The sequence below is a fragment of the Triplophysa dalaica genome, chromosome 9 (assembly GCF_015846415.1).
Source record: "Triplophysa dalaica isolate WHDGS20190420 chromosome 9, ASM1584641v1, whole genome shotgun sequence".
In the NCBI taxonomy this organism is placed as follows: domain Eukaryota; kingdom Metazoa; phylum Chordata; class Actinopteri; order Cypriniformes; family Nemacheilidae; genus Triplophysa; species Triplophysa dalaica.
Window position 1 is genome coordinate 10,276,120 of NC_079550.1, and position 17,603 is coordinate 10,293,722.

At 36.5% G+C, this 17,603-nt stretch overlaps 3 protein-coding genes across 3 annotated transcripts in view; 1 reads left to right on the forward strand and 2 right to left on the reverse strand.

The window, feature by feature from the left end:
- tyw1 (tRNA-yW synthesizing protein 1 homolog (S. cerevisiae)) overlaps positions 1 to 8,078 on the reverse strand; it is a 47,407-nt gene extending 39,329 nt beyond the window's left edge. The window contains exons 1-7 of the mRNA XM_056756615.1: positions 7,907 to 8,078; positions 7,353 to 7,483; positions 7,117 to 7,251; positions 6,895 to 6,996; positions 6,351 to 6,545; positions 5,971 to 6,249; positions 4,529 to 4,648 (exon numbers count right to left, since the gene is read on the reverse strand). Coding sequence (XP_056612593.1) covers positions 4,529 to 4,648; positions 5,971 to 6,249; positions 6,351 to 6,545; positions 6,895 to 6,996; positions 7,117 to 7,251; positions 7,353 to 7,483; positions 7,907 to 7,988 — 1,044 coding nt within the window. The 5' untranslated portion in view covers positions 7,989 to 8,078. The remainder of the gene's footprint in view (positions 1 to 4,528; positions 4,649 to 5,970; positions 6,250 to 6,350; positions 6,546 to 6,894; positions 6,997 to 7,116; positions 7,252 to 7,352; positions 7,484 to 7,906) is intronic.
- Positions 8,079 to 8,598: 520 nt separating this feature from the next.
- Positions 8,599 to 11,749, reverse strand: tmem120ab (transmembrane protein 120Ab). The gene is made up of 13 exons (XM_056756616.1): positions 11,692 to 11,749; positions 11,008 to 11,082; positions 10,718 to 10,836; positions 10,495 to 10,611; positions 10,351 to 10,410; positions 10,047 to 10,142; positions 9,864 to 9,953; positions 9,688 to 9,753; positions 9,464 to 9,525; positions 9,281 to 9,373; positions 9,119 to 9,183; positions 8,905 to 8,973; positions 8,599 to 8,801 (listed from the first exon to the last, which is right to left on the reverse strand). The coding sequence occupies exons 2-13, from the start codon at positions 11,074 to 11,076 to the stop codon at positions 8,694 to 8,696; spliced, it is 1,014 nt and encodes a 337-aa protein (XP_056612594.1). The 5' UTR covers positions 11,077 to 11,082; positions 11,692 to 11,749; the 3' UTR covers positions 8,599 to 8,693.
- Positions 11,750 to 11,767: 18 nt separating this feature from the next.
- On the forward strand, positions 11,768 to 17,180 carry gdpd1 (glycerophosphodiester phosphodiesterase domain containing 1). The gene is made up of 10 exons (XM_056756617.1): positions 11,768 to 12,223; positions 12,902 to 12,944; positions 13,645 to 13,780; positions 13,887 to 13,932; positions 14,010 to 14,131; positions 14,276 to 14,365; positions 14,451 to 14,584; positions 15,218 to 15,277; positions 15,445 to 15,496; positions 15,665 to 17,180. The coding sequence occupies exons 1-10, from the start codon at positions 12,088 to 12,090 to the stop codon at positions 15,800 to 15,802; spliced, it is 957 nt and encodes a 318-aa protein (XP_056612595.1). The 5' UTR covers positions 11,768 to 12,087; the 3' UTR covers positions 15,803 to 17,180.
- Positions 17,181 to 17,603: the final 423 nt, after the last annotated feature.

Below are 17,603 nucleotides of genomic sequence, written 5' to 3' on the forward strand. Positions count from 1 at the left end.
TTGAACTGCTGTTCTACATTCTTCAAAATATCTTCTTTTGTGTTCAACAGAACAAAGACATTTATAAAGTCATTGTCCTGCTATGGTAGTCAATGGGGTCCTAGAGCTGTTTGGTTACAAGCATTTTTCCAAATATCTTTCTCTGAACAAAGACATACATAGATTTGGAACAACTTGAGGGTGAATAAATTAAGTTCTTATAAAGACCATGGTAAATGCTATGGTAATATCTTCAGGTCAAAATTTTTTTTGCTTAAAGAATAACAATGAGTAAATGGCATATATATATATATATATATATATATATATATATATATATATATATATATAGCACAAATACCACAGTTAGTATTAGTATAATAATAACCCTGAAGCTAGTCGGCAGGCCATCGTGAAAACATCTCAGAAAGGAGCTTTAACTGGCAAAGTATGAGGATCTGTTGTGGCTGTTTGTTTTGAGTGCAGCCCTATGCTGTGATCATGGCCAAATCGGATATTGAAAAAGATTTAACAGTGGATTAGTCACTTCCAACCATATTACTGTCAACACTATCTAAAGACTCGGGCAGCTAGGAGATATAGGTGAATTGAAACGATCTAACAATAAAGCTCATGGAAATTCTATGATCCAAATCAGAAAAGCACATATATAATAGGGTTGTGCATAAATATCGATACATGTAACTATCGCAATAAAGGATGCACGACAAATGATCAGCCCATATCGGTATCAGCCAATAAATGTATATTTTAAATGTTATCGGTATCGGCAAATAATACGATTTAGGCTGATATATTATAGCAGATTATATCTGGTTAAAATTACAGTTAAAATACAGTACAGTACTATCATTCTGTCGTGATCATTCACTTACTGCTATTAGCAAAACATTGTTGATGGGGTACGGTATGTAGATACAGTATTTATGAATGTGTAAATTATAGGAACAAAGCATATTGTTTGAATCAGACTGCTGTCTGAATGCTTTCTGTCTTGAGACCTGTTAGAAATGTAGACATAAAGAATTGTTTTCTGAGTTTCTCTGGAAGAACATCTATAATTTGTTTATCAAATGAAAAACATACCAGAAAAGAGGGGGGAGAACTGGTAACCTAGTTTTCTGCAGTCAATGTTTTTAAAATAAAAGCAGTTGTGCACTTTTTGCCTTTTGTTTCAGTCTTTGGTAAATGTATATTGATATTTAGATACTGTACATCAGCCGATATATCAGTTATCAGCTTCCAGTGTTAAAGAATTATCGGTTATCGGCCAAAATGTACATATCGTGCATCCCTAATCGCAAATGTTTTTTGATAGTGCATCGATAGTGATACCTCTATTATCGATACATTTATTAAAATCATGTCATGTACATACGGCCAAAAAATAAAACTTAGACTTTGATGGTATGTGTATGCATCACAGAATGACTCGAAAGAAGTGGGGGCATAATTATAATTGCATAGTTTTGTGCAATTATGGTTGTAAAAACAAAGCTTAACATACTAAATTCAACCAAATTCATCATAATAAAAATCCTACTTTTAAAATAAAATTGGCCTATCGAGAATGGCATTTTGAGAGCAATATAAAGTGACCAGATCTATGATGAATTATGTACTCTACTAAACTATTTTGTGCTCTAGTAGTAATTTAATAATTATTTTCTAGGTATTAATGGTGATGATATTGCACAAGACATCCACAACACATAGTAATGAGATCACAGTTGGTCAAAGCAGGTTAGTATAAATGAGCCGTCAAAAAACCAATGACCACCTTTTTGAGCTCGTTTTTTATATATCGATTAGTGGAGGCAGATTTATTTTCCATTTCTAAACTCCTACTGGCAAATTTTGCATTACAAACTGTGAAACGAAAACAACGTAGATTCCTATTAAAGTTACAAAGGTTACGGAGTCAGCAGTGAGTGGTTCTCTTTTCATTTGTTTGAATCATATCAACCACATAGAATAGCAGGAATATCAGGCTGCTGTCACTAATGTATTGACATCCGTTTTCTTTCTCAAGGATTCAGACCAGAACCAAAATATCTGAGCATATCACTCCAATCCTCGGGTCCTTACACCCTATACTAGTCACTTTTAGAATCAACTTCAAAGTATTATTAATTGTCTATAAATCACTTAATAGTCTAGGACCTAAATACATATCAGATATGCTCATTGAATATAAACCAAACAGACTTCTCATCAGTATCAAGTCAGTTAGAGATAACAAGGGTTCGCTCAAAACAAGGCAAGTCAGCGTTAAGCCATTACGCCACCCGTAGCTGGAATCTGTTTCCAGAAGACATCAGATGTTCACCAACAGAAGCTACTTTTAAATCCAGATTAAAAACACACTTGTTTAGCTGTGCATTTACAAATTCTTTTTATATATACGCTCACATTTTTAATCAATTTTATTGCCGTTTCATTGTTTCTTATAATCTAAAGTTGTATTTGTGATCTTAAATCATTAGCATTTTAAAGATACGTCTTATTTCTCTTTGTCAATCATTTTATGTAAAGCACTTTGAATTACCCTCGTGTATGAAATGTGCTATATAAATAAACTTGCCTTGCCTAAGATGCACTTAACTCTAATAACGAATTGGGATACTTTGTGCGTGTGCACGCTGCACTCAAGACAACTCGGATTTCGGGAATTCCCGGCCTCAGAAGTGAAACATTTTTACAGCACGAAATGACATGAATAAAGTCTCTTCTGTAAGCTTTATTAATAAATTAAAATCATAAAGTTTTGGCTATCTTTAATATGTCTTGACGTCGCATGATTGACATGATTGCATATTGAATTCAGACATAATCTCCAAGGTCTGAGTTTACATATTCATGACATAAAAATACATGAAAACATCACCGCGTAAGGTAAACTGGACACACATGCGCAGTAACAAATGCTTGACCACAACACGTTAAGGCGTATGTGCGCTAAAGCATGCATGACGTCCACATGCATGCCGTCACCACGCTACAGGCTGCAGTGAGGGGTATCTTGTGTGTTCCTCTCCCATTGGTAGGCGATCTTATGAACTCGAACTGATATCAATAAGATTTTTAAAAGAAAAGTTTTTTTTCTGCAGTCAAACGCCGCAAGTCGAAGATCGGCACGGTACCGGAAAACTTTAAGCCCTGAAACCAGCCATGTCCAGGATCCGCCACTTCAAGTATAAAGCTTGTTTTATATAGTGCAAACCAGTGCAGAAAAGCCTATGTACAGTATTTCTCTGATGCCACCTGGAGCCAAATCTGAGTAATTCCACACATTCAAGTTAAAGCCGGATCTACCCAAACAAGACACTATCCATCTTCATTATTCAAGTCTCAATTTAACACGTTGTAACACGATTTCTTATAATTATTCATAAATCATCCACTATGGATGGTTAATTAATTACTTAATTATGTATCAAGTGCTATCTTGCATCTAAACAGCCAAGTTATAAACGCTCAATTACAATTAACAGTAACAAAGCGCAGCAGTTTCAAAACAGTCACTTAAGAGTCACTTCACAATCAAATCCCAACCAGCTAAGTAAGTAATATTGTTGTACTATTGCACTCTGCTGTTCTGAGCTGTCATCAGAAGCCTCACACACATTCAAAGCATTTGGGATAATCCGCACATTCGGAACGTCACAATTCCCTGATCACTTGAGCTCCAATCACATCTTCTAAAACTGTTTAAACATGCATCTGATCCTGAAAGTGTGTATAAAGGAATCTTACTGGATTAAAAGGACTTGGCGCGCTCACAGCCTCCATGTTCTGATTGGGAAGCGGGATAGCGGGTGCGTGTGTGAGTGTACGGGGAGATTTGTCTCATGAGTCACTCCTGCGCACAGGCCTGTAGAGTGGGCGTCAGTGATCACAGTTCACAGTTACGTAAGTCCTGCCGGTGCCTGCTGGAGCTGCTGTCTGATGTAGCAAACCATCTGCCACTCATTCTCCCTCAATGGAGACATTGCTTGTGTCTATCCACAACTCTTGCCTTTTAAAGCAACGATCCACCCAAAAATGACATTTACGTCATCTTTCAGACCCCATGTGGTAATAAACCAGTACGCTGTCGTCTCATTTGTGGACACAAAAATTGACAATGCGTGTCAAGATTGAAAAAGTATAGAAAATATAACTAAGTGCAAGGTTCTAAGTTTCATATTTCCAAATTTCCTCTGAATCCATTATACACCAAGTTACTTTGAATAAACGTCTCTGGCAATGCATGAAATTTATAAATATCTTTATCTAAAGTTTAGCCTGAATTCACGCCTGCGTTCAAAGACACAGCATAGTTAACGACAAAACAATATTGGATGATGTATAGAAGTCAAATGTGACCGATGTTTTAGATTTATGGTACTTGCGAGATGTCAATGTTTGAAAATATGCACAAAAACTGTACAAAAATGGCATTATAAACAAGAGGGGAAGTAAATGATGACAAAACTTTGGTGAACTTTGTAGAGGATGAACTACAAGTGAACTTTTAAGTTTTTACCTTGGCTTTCTTCATGCGGTTCATCACATTTCCGAGGTCCTCCATGTCAATGACAGAGCCGTGAGACTTATCTTCTTCAGCTGAGGATTCAGCATCACTGCTGGACTCCATCAACTCCTCCTGAGAAGCAAACAGCTTTCAGATTTGTGCAAAATATATTATAAAGGCCTACAGAAGATGGCTATACAGTTAATTCCAATTCACTTAGTCGCTAGAAAACGTGATAAGAAATCAGGAGTACTGATATTTAGCATAAAAGGACTGGGTTGATCAAAAACATCTTAAATTTACAGATTAAAATTAAAATCACCCTTGTGGCCTGAGTAACATCCCCAGTTGGTTTATAGATGGAGTTATTTGATAATAAACAAAAAATGCTTCACAGTAATGTTGTGCTGCAGTCATAGTGTAATGATATATTTTGCAATACAAATAATATATGTATTGTAGAGTTATGGTGATTGTTTTAACTATATGGCTTCTGTTTAATCCTACTAGTTATGATGCCGACATTTGACCTGTATCATAAGATTCAGTTTAGTTTTTGAGTAGGGATGTAACGATTCACCCTTGAAAAATCAATTAGAATATGTGACAATTCGAGTCGGTTGTGATGTTAAAAGGAAAGTTCACACAAAAATGTAAATTCTGTCACAAATAACTAAACCTCAAGTTGTTCCAAACCTGTGTGAATTTCTTTGTTCTGTTGAACACACAAATATATATTTTTAAATGTTAGCAACTGACATTTCTGGGGCACCATTAAAAATATCGAGGGTAGTCAAAGATGCCCTAGACCTGTTCGTTTTCCTAAATTCAACAGAACAAATATGTGTAAACAAAATTAGTCTTAGACACTTCTTTTATACATTTTTCATTCGATTTGGAATTCGTTTTAGAATAGCAATTTATTACAAGATTTGTTATTTGACATAAAATATTTTTTTATTTTACAAAAAATTGCTCCACTTGAGAAATGATAAAAGGTCACTTGTTCATTTATAATTCGTATCATCTCCTTTTGTAAAAATGAAAATGAGTGACAGGCCTATTAAATTTGTATTATTTTCATTCAATGAGTTCAATTAAACCTTGAATGTTGTATGTTCAAAGCCAAAATGTTATTTCATTCTTTTAATTTTGTTCTAAACATCATGATACTATTGTATAGTGAACCCAGTATCATGCATTCGTCACAAACTGTGGGCTAAGTGTTTTGTTACACCCACCATACGTCCTAGATACGAGAGGTCATCTACGATAGAACATCTTTAAGAACAAAATATCCTCTTATGTCTGTAATGTCGCCCCTGTTATTCAGATCCCATTTACATGAGTGAACCACAGACTGTAGCAGAACAATCTGCTCCCTGCTAGTGCAGTGAGAGCGGTTACCATGACTACACATCTTCAAAGACATCATAGAGAAAGAGCCGGCTTGCCTCTGAGCTGTTCTTCTGGGCGAGCGACTGGCTGTCCTCTGCCTCCTCCTTATGTTTCTTCTTATTTTTGCAGCTGTCGCTTTTGCATTTCCCGGAGCAGACTTTCTTCTCACCCTTAGCCAATGGCTGCAGACGGCTCAGGAACTTTGCTTTCCAGGCTTGGAAATCGGCCTGGATGCTGCCGTGTCTACTCTTCACCACGTTGCAATCACCTTCCCCTCTGGTCATGATCCGGGCGGCGCTCAGCATCCATAACCACTTGTCAATGTTTTTACTGACCTAAACACACACAACAGTTCACATTAATTTCATGAGACAACAGAGCAGTTTTAAACAGTTTTTAACTCCAAAGCAGTTTTAAGAAAAGTCATGTGTATAACCGTGTTATAATGGCCGACGTAAACGGAGTTGCCCAGGCCGAAGACGGCATATCTCATTCCCTTCAGGTAGGTTTTGCCATATCGGAAATCAGTGGATGCTTCCTCGAGCCATTTACAGAACCATTCAGCGCTCTCGGTGGGCTGTCCGTCAGTGTACGTGGCCACCATGAACACACAGATCATCTTGCTGGAACACTTGAGGAGGAAGGTTAAAAAAGATTTTGATATGCGAAGGTAATATGTTATTTAAGACGTTATTCAATGGAAACAGCTCCCTTTTAATATATAAAACTTTCACTTTTACAATTAGGCAATACAGTGAATGGATCAATCTTATAAGAAATGTTGTAGTAATATTTGACCATAAAATCAAAACAGAAAATATGCTGATCATTCTGCATGAAGAAAAAAAAAAATATATATATATATATATATATATATATATTTTTAATAATAAATACTTGCTGGAATGTAACATTTTACAAAAATGCACCACTTTCCACGTACACAAATGGGACATTCTCCTAAAACACACTGTTCTTACCTCCTCTGCTAGTCTGTCGTCGGGGTCATATTCTTTCATGTCTGAGATTTCACACTCGAACCCCTGACCCCTGACATCTTCAGCAAGCTCTCCGGCAAACCCCTGTGCAGGATAATAAACATGATTTATTTACAGCATAATATATAAGCATAAAAGCTACTCAAAGCTGTATTTTTGACTGATGTTGGTACTTGAGATCCAGGAAACACTGCAGTCACAAACCTTCGCAGTTCCAGTCTGGGATCCATAAAATATTCGGACTCCAGCAACGTGAACAATCTTCTCTGTGTCAGGTGACAACTCCTGTTTCTTCGCAGAGCTATGAAGATGTGCACTTACAGGGGTGATTGTTTCTTTCTATTAAATAAACAAACAATCCATTAAATCATAAATGGACAACTTAAAAGAAGAGAAATAAGAATAGCTGAACAAGTCATGAATGAAATTAAACACGTTACCTTTCTGAAGGCTACATTCACAGTAAACCAGAGTCCTATGAGAACAGCAGCAGCAGTATACACACATAACCTGTTCTGCCATACAGCACGCAGGTACGGCTCAGTGTAACCCCAAACATCATTTAAAGCACCTGTGAACATGCATGACACAACAAAATAACACAACATAGTTCATGAATATTAGTTTGTTCAATAATATGCAAAAGCCAGCCCTACAGGAAAAAAAACAATACAATTCCCATAATAACAATTATATCCTTTGGATTTTCTGTGGTGGTTTTTATTGTGTTACTTTTGACATGCATTCAATTTTGGCCTAAATATCTAATTTTGAAAGGAAAGAACCAATGAAAAACGCTCAGACTAGCAATGTACGAGACAGCCTCACAGTAACTTGATGCAAACAACAAAGTGTGCAGTGCAAATGCGTGCAAATGCGCATGTTATAATCAAGGTGTGCAAAAATATCATTTAACTTCGTGTACTGTTTTGACGAGGATTTCTCTATATCTGCTAACGTTAGTTATCAGCAACGCGTGTAGGAATAAACTTACCTGAGATCTCACTACCGACGGCACAATATGACAAACTCCATAACGTCGCTAAAAACAACATCTTCTGTGGTCTGTCAAACATGTTTGCACTTTATATCAACCTATAACAAAAGAAATGGATCTAAATTGAACTGAATAGCAGCTAGCTTGCTTTACGAGTGCAGCTCGAAGGACGCCGCCATATTGTTATGATAGGAATGCTGGGAAATTTAGGTCATTTCAGGACATACGATCCACGTGGGTATCAAAATAAAATAATTCACGGATTCAATAATAATAACAATCATAAAATAAGAATTGAACTTTTAATTCGTTTTAACCTTATATGGCTTAAATTCTAAAAAGGTTTAAAACAAACTTTTTCACTTTAAAATAGTACATTTAAAATTATAAATCTCACTTTGGAAATGATAGGCCAGTCAACAACAAGTAAACACGTTTTGCATTTGAAATTATGGGACCTTTAATTTGAAAAGAAACGTTATAAATAACAATATAACATAAAACATAAACAATGGATTGTGCTGAATTAATTTCACAAAAAAATATTTATAAATATTTAAGTCAGAAAAGGTCGTAAATTAGATTTTATACCAAAATAAAAAATTATTAGAACTTATTAAGATTTACAGATTGTTAACTCTTTAAAAAAGGAAACACGTATGCTTTTCATACTCTTTTAATGATAATGGAAGTATAAATAACAGTTTTGCTATAATAATCATTTTAAGTACGATCTACACTTTTAGAAACGTTTTCACGGCCATTTTTAAAGGAAAGTAAAAAATTACAGCCTCTTGGTCTTTTCATTCTTGATCTTGTGACGAACAACTGCAACTGTGGTGAAAAAGTTTCCAGTAAACAGAACCAGAAAGCAGAATCCACACATGGATATCTGTAGAGAACGGTTTAATGTTATCACAGTTTTAAACAAAGATTTAGTCGCACACATTTAATCTTACTAAATTACTAAATAGATTTAATAAAGCAACACTGACCTGCCACTCCTTACACTCAGGGAGGTGAGCCATCCTGAACAGGGATATGCTATTCCAAAGCTGCCAAAACTGTAACACATTCAACATTTAGGCTTGACCAACACAAACAGTAAATTATTACTTTGACTACCATTGGCAATATAGAATTCATACGACACTGCATATGCTGACACTGCATGAAATATAATTTCTTCAAAATACAAAAAGTGCTCACGTGACCCAGGAAAAGAAAGGGAAGGAGGAAGGTCAGTCCACGCCACATCCATGACTGAAATCCCTCTGTTAAGACAAAAACACAGTGTTTATACAGAGGTAATGTTTTCTGATATGAATTTGTATGAAATTGTTTATTTATATTATTATTATAAGTCCTCACCAACAGTCAAATCCATGTTGTGCCGTTCTCCCAGTGCTTTAAGTCTGTAGAGACATCCACTTTGATAGTAGTACTGAAGACATTGCACGAAGCCTGGAAGAGAAGTCACACTTTGCCTCTAAAGTCTATAAATATTACTCAGCGGGTTGCCAGATGTGCTTGCATGCAAACTTTAGGACTTACTTTGATACAAACAATAGGCCAGAAATGGGTTCCGGAATGACTGATACAATTCACCATCTGGCCTAAATACATTAGAATTGTTGTATGAGGGCAAACCAATTGTAACTTTCCCAAAAAATGAGTGCAACCAAAAAAGAGAGATCTCTTCATAAGCTATAAAAAAGCCCAACAGTGTTGTTGCGCTTTAAATAATAAGCAAATCTAAAACATAAGATATAACTCACCAGGTTAGCATAACCCCCGACAGAAAGGCAGAAATATAATGGTGGACAACCCACCAGCCCTTAATTCTGAAAAAGCAAAGTATGCGGATACATTTTTGATAGGTCTTTGGAACAGAAGCAGAATTCACAAGTCCAAATTTGAAGTCTCATATGCAGATCATATAAACAGAACTGACCTGGACCCATTGCTGATGAGGATGCTCTCACGGATCGTCAGGGTGCAATAGTACCACACCAACATGAAGTACAGAAGTGCATCCACAGCTCTACACTCACACAAGAGAAGCAGACACATGAAATCTGATAATGTGATGTGATGGACATACAGTCCTGCATCAACTGTCTGAACTCAGTCTTACCTGTAGGCGATGAAGAAGTGACACAAGAAGGACAACAGGAACATAATCATGGTCACAAACAACTTGAACTTTTCGTACTCATCTTTGTATTCAGCTCTGCAGCAAGAGGATTAAAGTAAAGTTAGGGATTCCTTGTCTTTACAAATTTTCTGAGAACTATTGAATAGTAAACTTCTTTTCTCTAAGTTTAGATTTTGCAGTGTAAAACATACAAAAAATTGTGCTTAAACATACATTTAAAAATTGCATTTACATTACAGAATATGCCTAAAATAAATACATTTAATTCTTTGCTTGTGCTTACTTCAACTCTTTGCTGAGGAGGTTGACATTCACATTTCCAAGGACAAGGCTAAGATAGAGCCTTGAAAAGAGAGACATAAAAACAACTTCTTTAAAAAGCCTAAATCAACCACATATATACAACTATTAGTTATTTGTCCTATACCCATTTTTCTTTGGAAGAAATGCCTCCATTTGATTTAAATTGTTTTGCATATCTTGAACGTGACCTTTGACCTTCTCCACGGTGTTCTTATCCTCTTCCGTCAGACCTTTATTGCATCTTGGGTGGAGAAAATCTATGTTAATGATAGGAGTAACCATCCCATTTCGTAAAACCTTTACTATATACAGACAGAGTGGTTTAAACGGAAAAAAAGGTTACCCACTTCTTCAATGATTTGGATAACTGTGTCAAATTCTTCTTTTGTCCAGCTACGGATGTAACAAAGTTCTTTTGAAGCCTGGAGACTTCATTTAACTTCTGCATGTAAAGTCGACGGGTCTCCTGGAGTTTTGTTTCAACAGAAAGATTGTTTGTGTGCATATAAGATTTAAATTAAAGGAAGTCGAAAATCTACTATCTGCTTTACTATTAAATGTATGGTAAAGTAATTTCTTCAATTTACTTTACAGAACAGAAATTATGATAATTTTAATATGAAAGGTAGGATCCTACCGGAATCTGCTGAAATTCTTTCTCCTGAATGTCCCATTCTTGAAGGGCTGTTGCCAGTGCTCTCGACATCTAGGCCTATACAAGTAGTTAAGTGGTGAATGCTAGAAAAATATAATCTCGAGAATTTCGTGATAAATTTTGCGAACCAATACGGCGTGTTAGAAATGAGCTTCACCTTAGAAGCATTTTGATTGTCTATCTTACTTATCTCTTAGGAATTGCAATAGACAGACTTGAACTTTGAAGTGAACTTTGACACACCAACCTGGCTGACCTGTGACACACTTGAAAGGACCACAAATGTATAGCCACACTGACGATTCCGCAATACAGACATTTCAAGAGATTATTACTCTGGTACACGTGTGGTGATTGTAGTGTTTAATAAAGGTGGACTGATCTTTGATTATGACCTAGTTGCATAACCCAATAATCGTTCAAAAACTTTACTGATATGAATAAGATTATAAGAACATTAACAAACAACTATAGGGTGCAATGAAGAAAGAGATCAACTTTTAAACCAGTTTACAGCTAATGATCTCACAATGTGAATACCTGACATTCGCATTTTAGTTTGTCTGTGTGAAAAATGATATAGACTCATGATATAAAATAGCATTTTATAATTTAATATCAAAATATATTGTCAAAAAAAAAACGTAAGTAAAAATCAATTGAAACCTTGTCCACGAGCATCCTCTTGCGTTCACTCACGTAATAAGGCCCCTCCAGTGCGCATGCGCATCTCTGTCACGATAGACTCGAGCAATAAGTGCGTCCGCGGGGGTTTGGCCTGTTAAGAAACATTATACTACATTGAAATGACTGACGGTGCAACAACAGCAGGATCTAATCTCACGGATAGTGCATTTACAGCTTTAAAATCCTCCCTCGGATTTCTTCTGCTCGCCGATAAAGTGGAATCGCTGTCCAGCGGTGAGAGGTGACCGGCTGGGTGTGTTGGCTTCAGCTTCAGCTTCAGCTTCGTCGCGTTTCATGCCGCTTGTCAATGAACGTGTGTTTATGTGAAGTCGTTTTACAGAACTCGCTGGATTTGTCTGATACATAAGGGCCAAAATGAGCTCCGCGGTTTATGTTTTATCCACTGTGACCGGATATGTGCTCACCTCCGCGTTTCTGCTGAAGTGTCCGACCCTGCTTCGCCGGAGAAAGAGAGAGACTTTCCGCAGCAGACACATCTCACACCGGGGCGGTGAGTGGACAGGAGATGCTTTTCAGGTGTTAAATGTCTCTGTACGGAGGAATTAAGCGGGTTTATTGTCATTCCTTTCACTGTATCCTAAGTAAGTCAAATGAATTGCTCTCATAAGAGCTATCGGGACCAGGGTGCTCGCTTAGGTTTGAAACACAGCCAAGGCATTCAATAAACCTTACGGGTAACAGCAGTTCCCATAAGTTTTGTTGAATGTTCATTTGATCAAATTATGCATTTCAAGCTGTATTTGTCTTTCTTGGAAAGAAAAGGAATTAACTTCGCGTTTAACACGTTACGGATAAAGGTTGAGTTATTTAATGACTACACAATGATGTGTGGACTGTGAACCCCCTAACATAACAGTGTGTGTGCTACAGTATGTATGTATATATCTACTGAAGTCATTTGCCGGCGTTGTATCAAAATCTGACTCTCCTTGAGATTATGACACAGTGTTTTCCCCATCGTAGGTTAGGTTAAGGTGTGGGGGCGGGCTTTAGAGATCACCAATCACAAAGCAGTATTCTAAGTGAATGAACCAATCAGAAGTAGGGGAATGTGGAGTCGAAATTCGCACCAGCATTTAAATAAGATGCATGAGCAATGTTTGAAATGAAGGCAAAGAAGCAGAAATTTACACTTTTATGTTCCAATACATTGTTTCTTCATTTCTAGGTGCTGGTGAGAACTTGGAGAACACAATGGCAGCCTTCAGGCAGTGAGTTTCTTCATAACAATTGATTTCTTCTCTGCAGCTATTCGATATTGGTTGTGTCTTATTTGCATATCGTGCGTCTTAAGGCTGGTACACACTACAAGACTTTTACTCAGATTTTCAGTTAGCACTTGTCGCAGAAAGTCTGCGCTAGTCTTCAGATTTTATCGCGTAATGTGTAATGCTTTGTTTTTCTCTGCAAGACTACCAATTTTTTTCAAGTCCGGTAAACATCCGAAAAGAATAGATGTAGTAGATTATTTCTGAAACAAGCAAAAAAGCTTAATTACATTAGCTAGCCAGTTATAAGTATGTCTAGCCAGTATTATTTGGGGTTACCAGTAGAAGAACCGTTACTTGGCTAAACTTAAATTAGACAAAGTCATACAACCCATTCTACAAATTGTTTATATAATAAAATTAACATACAACAAAATTAAGCAAATCGTTTTTTATACAATTAAAATAAGATTCATACAATTTAAATGAAATATAAATAGTTATATTATTAGCCGCTAGACAGACCGATTAACAAAAACAAACCGAAAGTTAACTTCGGCCAGGCGTGTGCGTCCGATGAAACCGTCTATACACAGTTCCTCTCCCACATGCTGAAAGGTATTTTAACAAGTTGAGAATTAAATGAGCAAATGCTGTCTTGGCTTAACTCTGTTTCTTTTTTATTTACCTACACCCCATTCAGTGCTGTCAAACTAGGCACTGACATGTTGGAATTGGACTGTCATTTGACCAGAGATGAGCACGTGGTTGTACTGCACGATTCAAACCTGAAGAGGTCGACCGGCATCAATGCGTACATCTCTGATGTGGCTTATGCTGTGAGTGAACAGACTTCAAACATCTCTGCTAAATAATTGCAGTTGCCGATGTGAAGCTATAATGCCACAAGTTATTTATTCAAGAAATGTGTGTTTGTATTTTTAGGATCTTCCACCTTATCTTTGTAAGCTCGGGGTGACTTTCAAGCGAGGTGAGTGATCACGTTCAACAAATATACAAAGGTTACTGTATCCATTCGCGTAACATCATATTCCTCACGTATTTCAGAGTGCTTCTGTGAAGGAGGAGATGACGAACGCATCCCTTTACTAAAAGATGTGTTTGAAGCGTTCCCAAGTACCCCTGTAAATATCGATATCAAGGTCAACAATGACACACTCATCAAGAAGGTGTGTGTGTGTGAGACTCTTGTATCATGCCCTTGACTCCTGTCCGTGCAGCTGTTTGTCACTGCTAAAATTGTCAAAGTCAGCAGGATGAGTCTGCCAGAAGGAAATTGTTTGACTGATAGAGTTTTACCTTCTCCCTGTCAGGTGTCTGAGCTAGTCATCCAGTATGACAGAGAGCACTTGACTGTTTGGGGAAACTCGAGGAACGAAATTGTTAAGAAATGTTACAAAGAGGTAAAATCGATGACTGAGTCTGAACTAAATCACTGTAGACAGTTTGAAAAATGACTGTGACTGATGTTTTCAATGTCTTTTGTAGAATCCACGAATCCCACTCTTGTTCAGCTTGCCAAGAGTTCTGCTGTTATTGGGTCTTTTCTACACGGGCCTTTTGCCCTTTGTCCCACTCAAAGAGCAGTTCCTGGAGATTCCTATGCCTTCCATTGTCTCAAAGTAAGGAACTATGGAACAACAGCAATCAACCTTTTTAGATTTAGGCTTCGTATTTGTTTCTGTTACTACACTAGATGCTAAGTAGCACATAGGATTGAGAATGCCCAGCCAAAATACACGGACAATCCACAAAACACACAGATCAATCTACAGCTCCAAAGGGAAAACATATTTGTTTGGTCTGAATGTGACCAGGTGCCATAAAATAATGCAATGAAAGAAGCTCAACCTGATTCCAAACATGTTGTTCAGAAGTTGTATGTACATTTTTCTTCTGTGGTTCACAAAATAAGATATTGTGGTGTTATGATATAAGTGGTGTTTTGTACATACAATGGAAGTCAATGGGATCCAATGTTGTTTGGTTACCAACATTCTTCAAAATATCTTCTTTGTGTTCTGCAGAAGAAAGAAAGTCATACAGGTTTGTAATGACAAGGAGGTAGTAAATTATGCAAGTATTTTGATTTTTGGAATCAATGTTGATGATGTAGAAATTAAATTGATACAATTTCTTATGATTGACACCGACCAATATCTCTCTAGACTTGAGTCTATAGTTTATCTTTAGAATTAGATATTTTTTATTTAAATATTTTTTGAGAAGTGTTGATCCTTTTTCCTCTCTTGTAGACTCCGAGACCCCGAGCATCAGACCAGAAGTCAGCGTTTCCTAACATGGCTGGCAGACGTGTAAGTTTATGTACACACTGGCCAAAGCACATCTATGTAAAATGTAAAAGTGACCAAATGACATTTCTGCAAGTTACATTTGTTTGTATGTCTTGTTATTGTATGAAAAGAGGAGTTAAAAATCACATAAAGTAGAATGTTAAATGAAAATGTGCATGTGTTTTCAGGCTTCTAATGAGAAAATCTCTATTCGATCATCTGAAAGGCAGAGGAATACAGGTACTCAAAATAAGATTCAGGTCAAACACAACATGTGCTTTATGGGTAACCATAGCATTAGAGGACTATGATGTGCATGAGCAGATTGCAGGAGCTTTGAAAGGAATTTCCCTCTTGAGTGGAAAGTCATCATGTGACAGTGTGTATTTTTCCCCTTTCAAACCACAGGTGTATGTCTGGGTGTTAAACGATGAGGAGGACTTTAAACGTGCCATTGACCTTGGGGCTACAGGGATTATGACAGACTATCCCACCAAGCTGAAGGAGTTCCTGGAGAAAAACAACTACACTGCCGCTCTGAAATAAGACTTGACAGCTAAAGTGAACACTCAGTAGGTTTTTCCATCAGATCTTTGGCTTCTTCGGTATTGAATGGACCCAGCATTCTTTGTTTATGACAGCGAGTGTGGAAGTAAGGGCAGCTATTAGTTCGAGATTCTTCAGCAATCAAAACCAACACCCAAAAACGAAAATCAATTTCATCATTTACTCAACCTCATGTTGTTCCATACCTGTATGACTTTCAGAAGAAACTTTGAGAAATGTACTTGTCACTCCTTTCCCATGAAGCTACACTGTATGGGGACTGTAATTTTCAGTCATTGAACAAACACTAAAGCACCATATACAAGTATGACGCGAGCAATTTTGTGCCTCAGTCTTCTTTCAACAAAACCATTAGATTTGGAAGTTTCAGGTCTAGAATCTTTCAAAACATATTGGACATCATGAATATAGTCTGTAGCCTAAAAAATATAGAAAGCTAAATGTGTCTGGGGTAATGATGAATTATAATGTAAATCTTATGGTAATGTTTTGAGTGTCATGATATCTCTGTGGTGAAGTTTACAAGTGAATGATTGTCTAAATGACAAGCTACTGATTTTTTTTCTTGGGGGTTTATTGTGGAATTGGTAAGTGACTTATACTAGAGCATTTTAACAGTTTTTTTCTTGTTGTTTATTAAAGGTTTTTTATTTTTTACTGTCCAAAGATAATGTATGCGTGTGACCTCCGGCAAAGGTGAGGTTCTGCATAGTCTAATACATCTTGCCAGTCACACGTTTAGATATACTTATACTTATTTCTCATCAATATTGATTAAAACTTCAGAATTTCAAAGCTGCTTTCCTAGATTACAACTCAATCGACTTCATTGATTGAAGGAGTTCCTGTATGCTGAACCTTGTTGGGATGTAGAGTATGCAAAATGCAGACAAGTCGGCTATTCAAAAACAATTTGTATGCAAGAACAATTTAAATTATTTACATATATAAGCAGAAGCGTTTAAATAAATATGCATTTTATAAGATCATGGGAAATATATAAACCTTTATGCCTTGGTGTGTCAAATTTTGTTTCTGGTAGCGTTTACTTTTAGATACTTTTTGGAAAGAAGGACATTAGAGTTTTACTGAGTCGCAAACAAAGACGAAACAGTGGGTGGGCATGATGGATAAAATGTTCAGATGTTTTTAAATCATTTTTTGCTGTTATTCATCTTCATCACTTTTTCTACAAAAATTAGCATTAGTTTGTGTATGAACCCAGTGTATTCTTTGTAATGTTAGATTGTTGTACTGTAATTCCGTAACGTTATGACAAAGGTTACTTGGTTCGCCTCTGAATTTCTTACTGCCATGAAATAAATTTGACAGTGAATATGCATTCACTCTTTCTTGCTTTGTGTTGTTATTGTGTATTTATGTGCTCTTAACGCAATTAAATACCATCATGAAACGCCATGTACAAGTGTAACAATGAAGTAATTTTGAACAGAAGGTGGCGCTCGATGATAATGCCTAAATGTACCATAACGTAATTTTACGTAATATCACGTATACAACTACAGGTATAAAAACAAACTTTCTATTTTTCTAGGTTAAACTGTTCAGTATTGCCGTTATATTACCTAATATAAGTCATAAACTATATAATGTACGTATATAGTTACATTTGATTACCTCCTAAAGATATACCGTGATTTTTATAGTGATTATTGCATTTAATCACGTCACTAATGGTGTGTTATAAAATAAAGTATCTCGCACTTAAATATTTTTGTTCACGTTTAGTAATAAACTCTTCAACTAGTCGCAGGTAGAC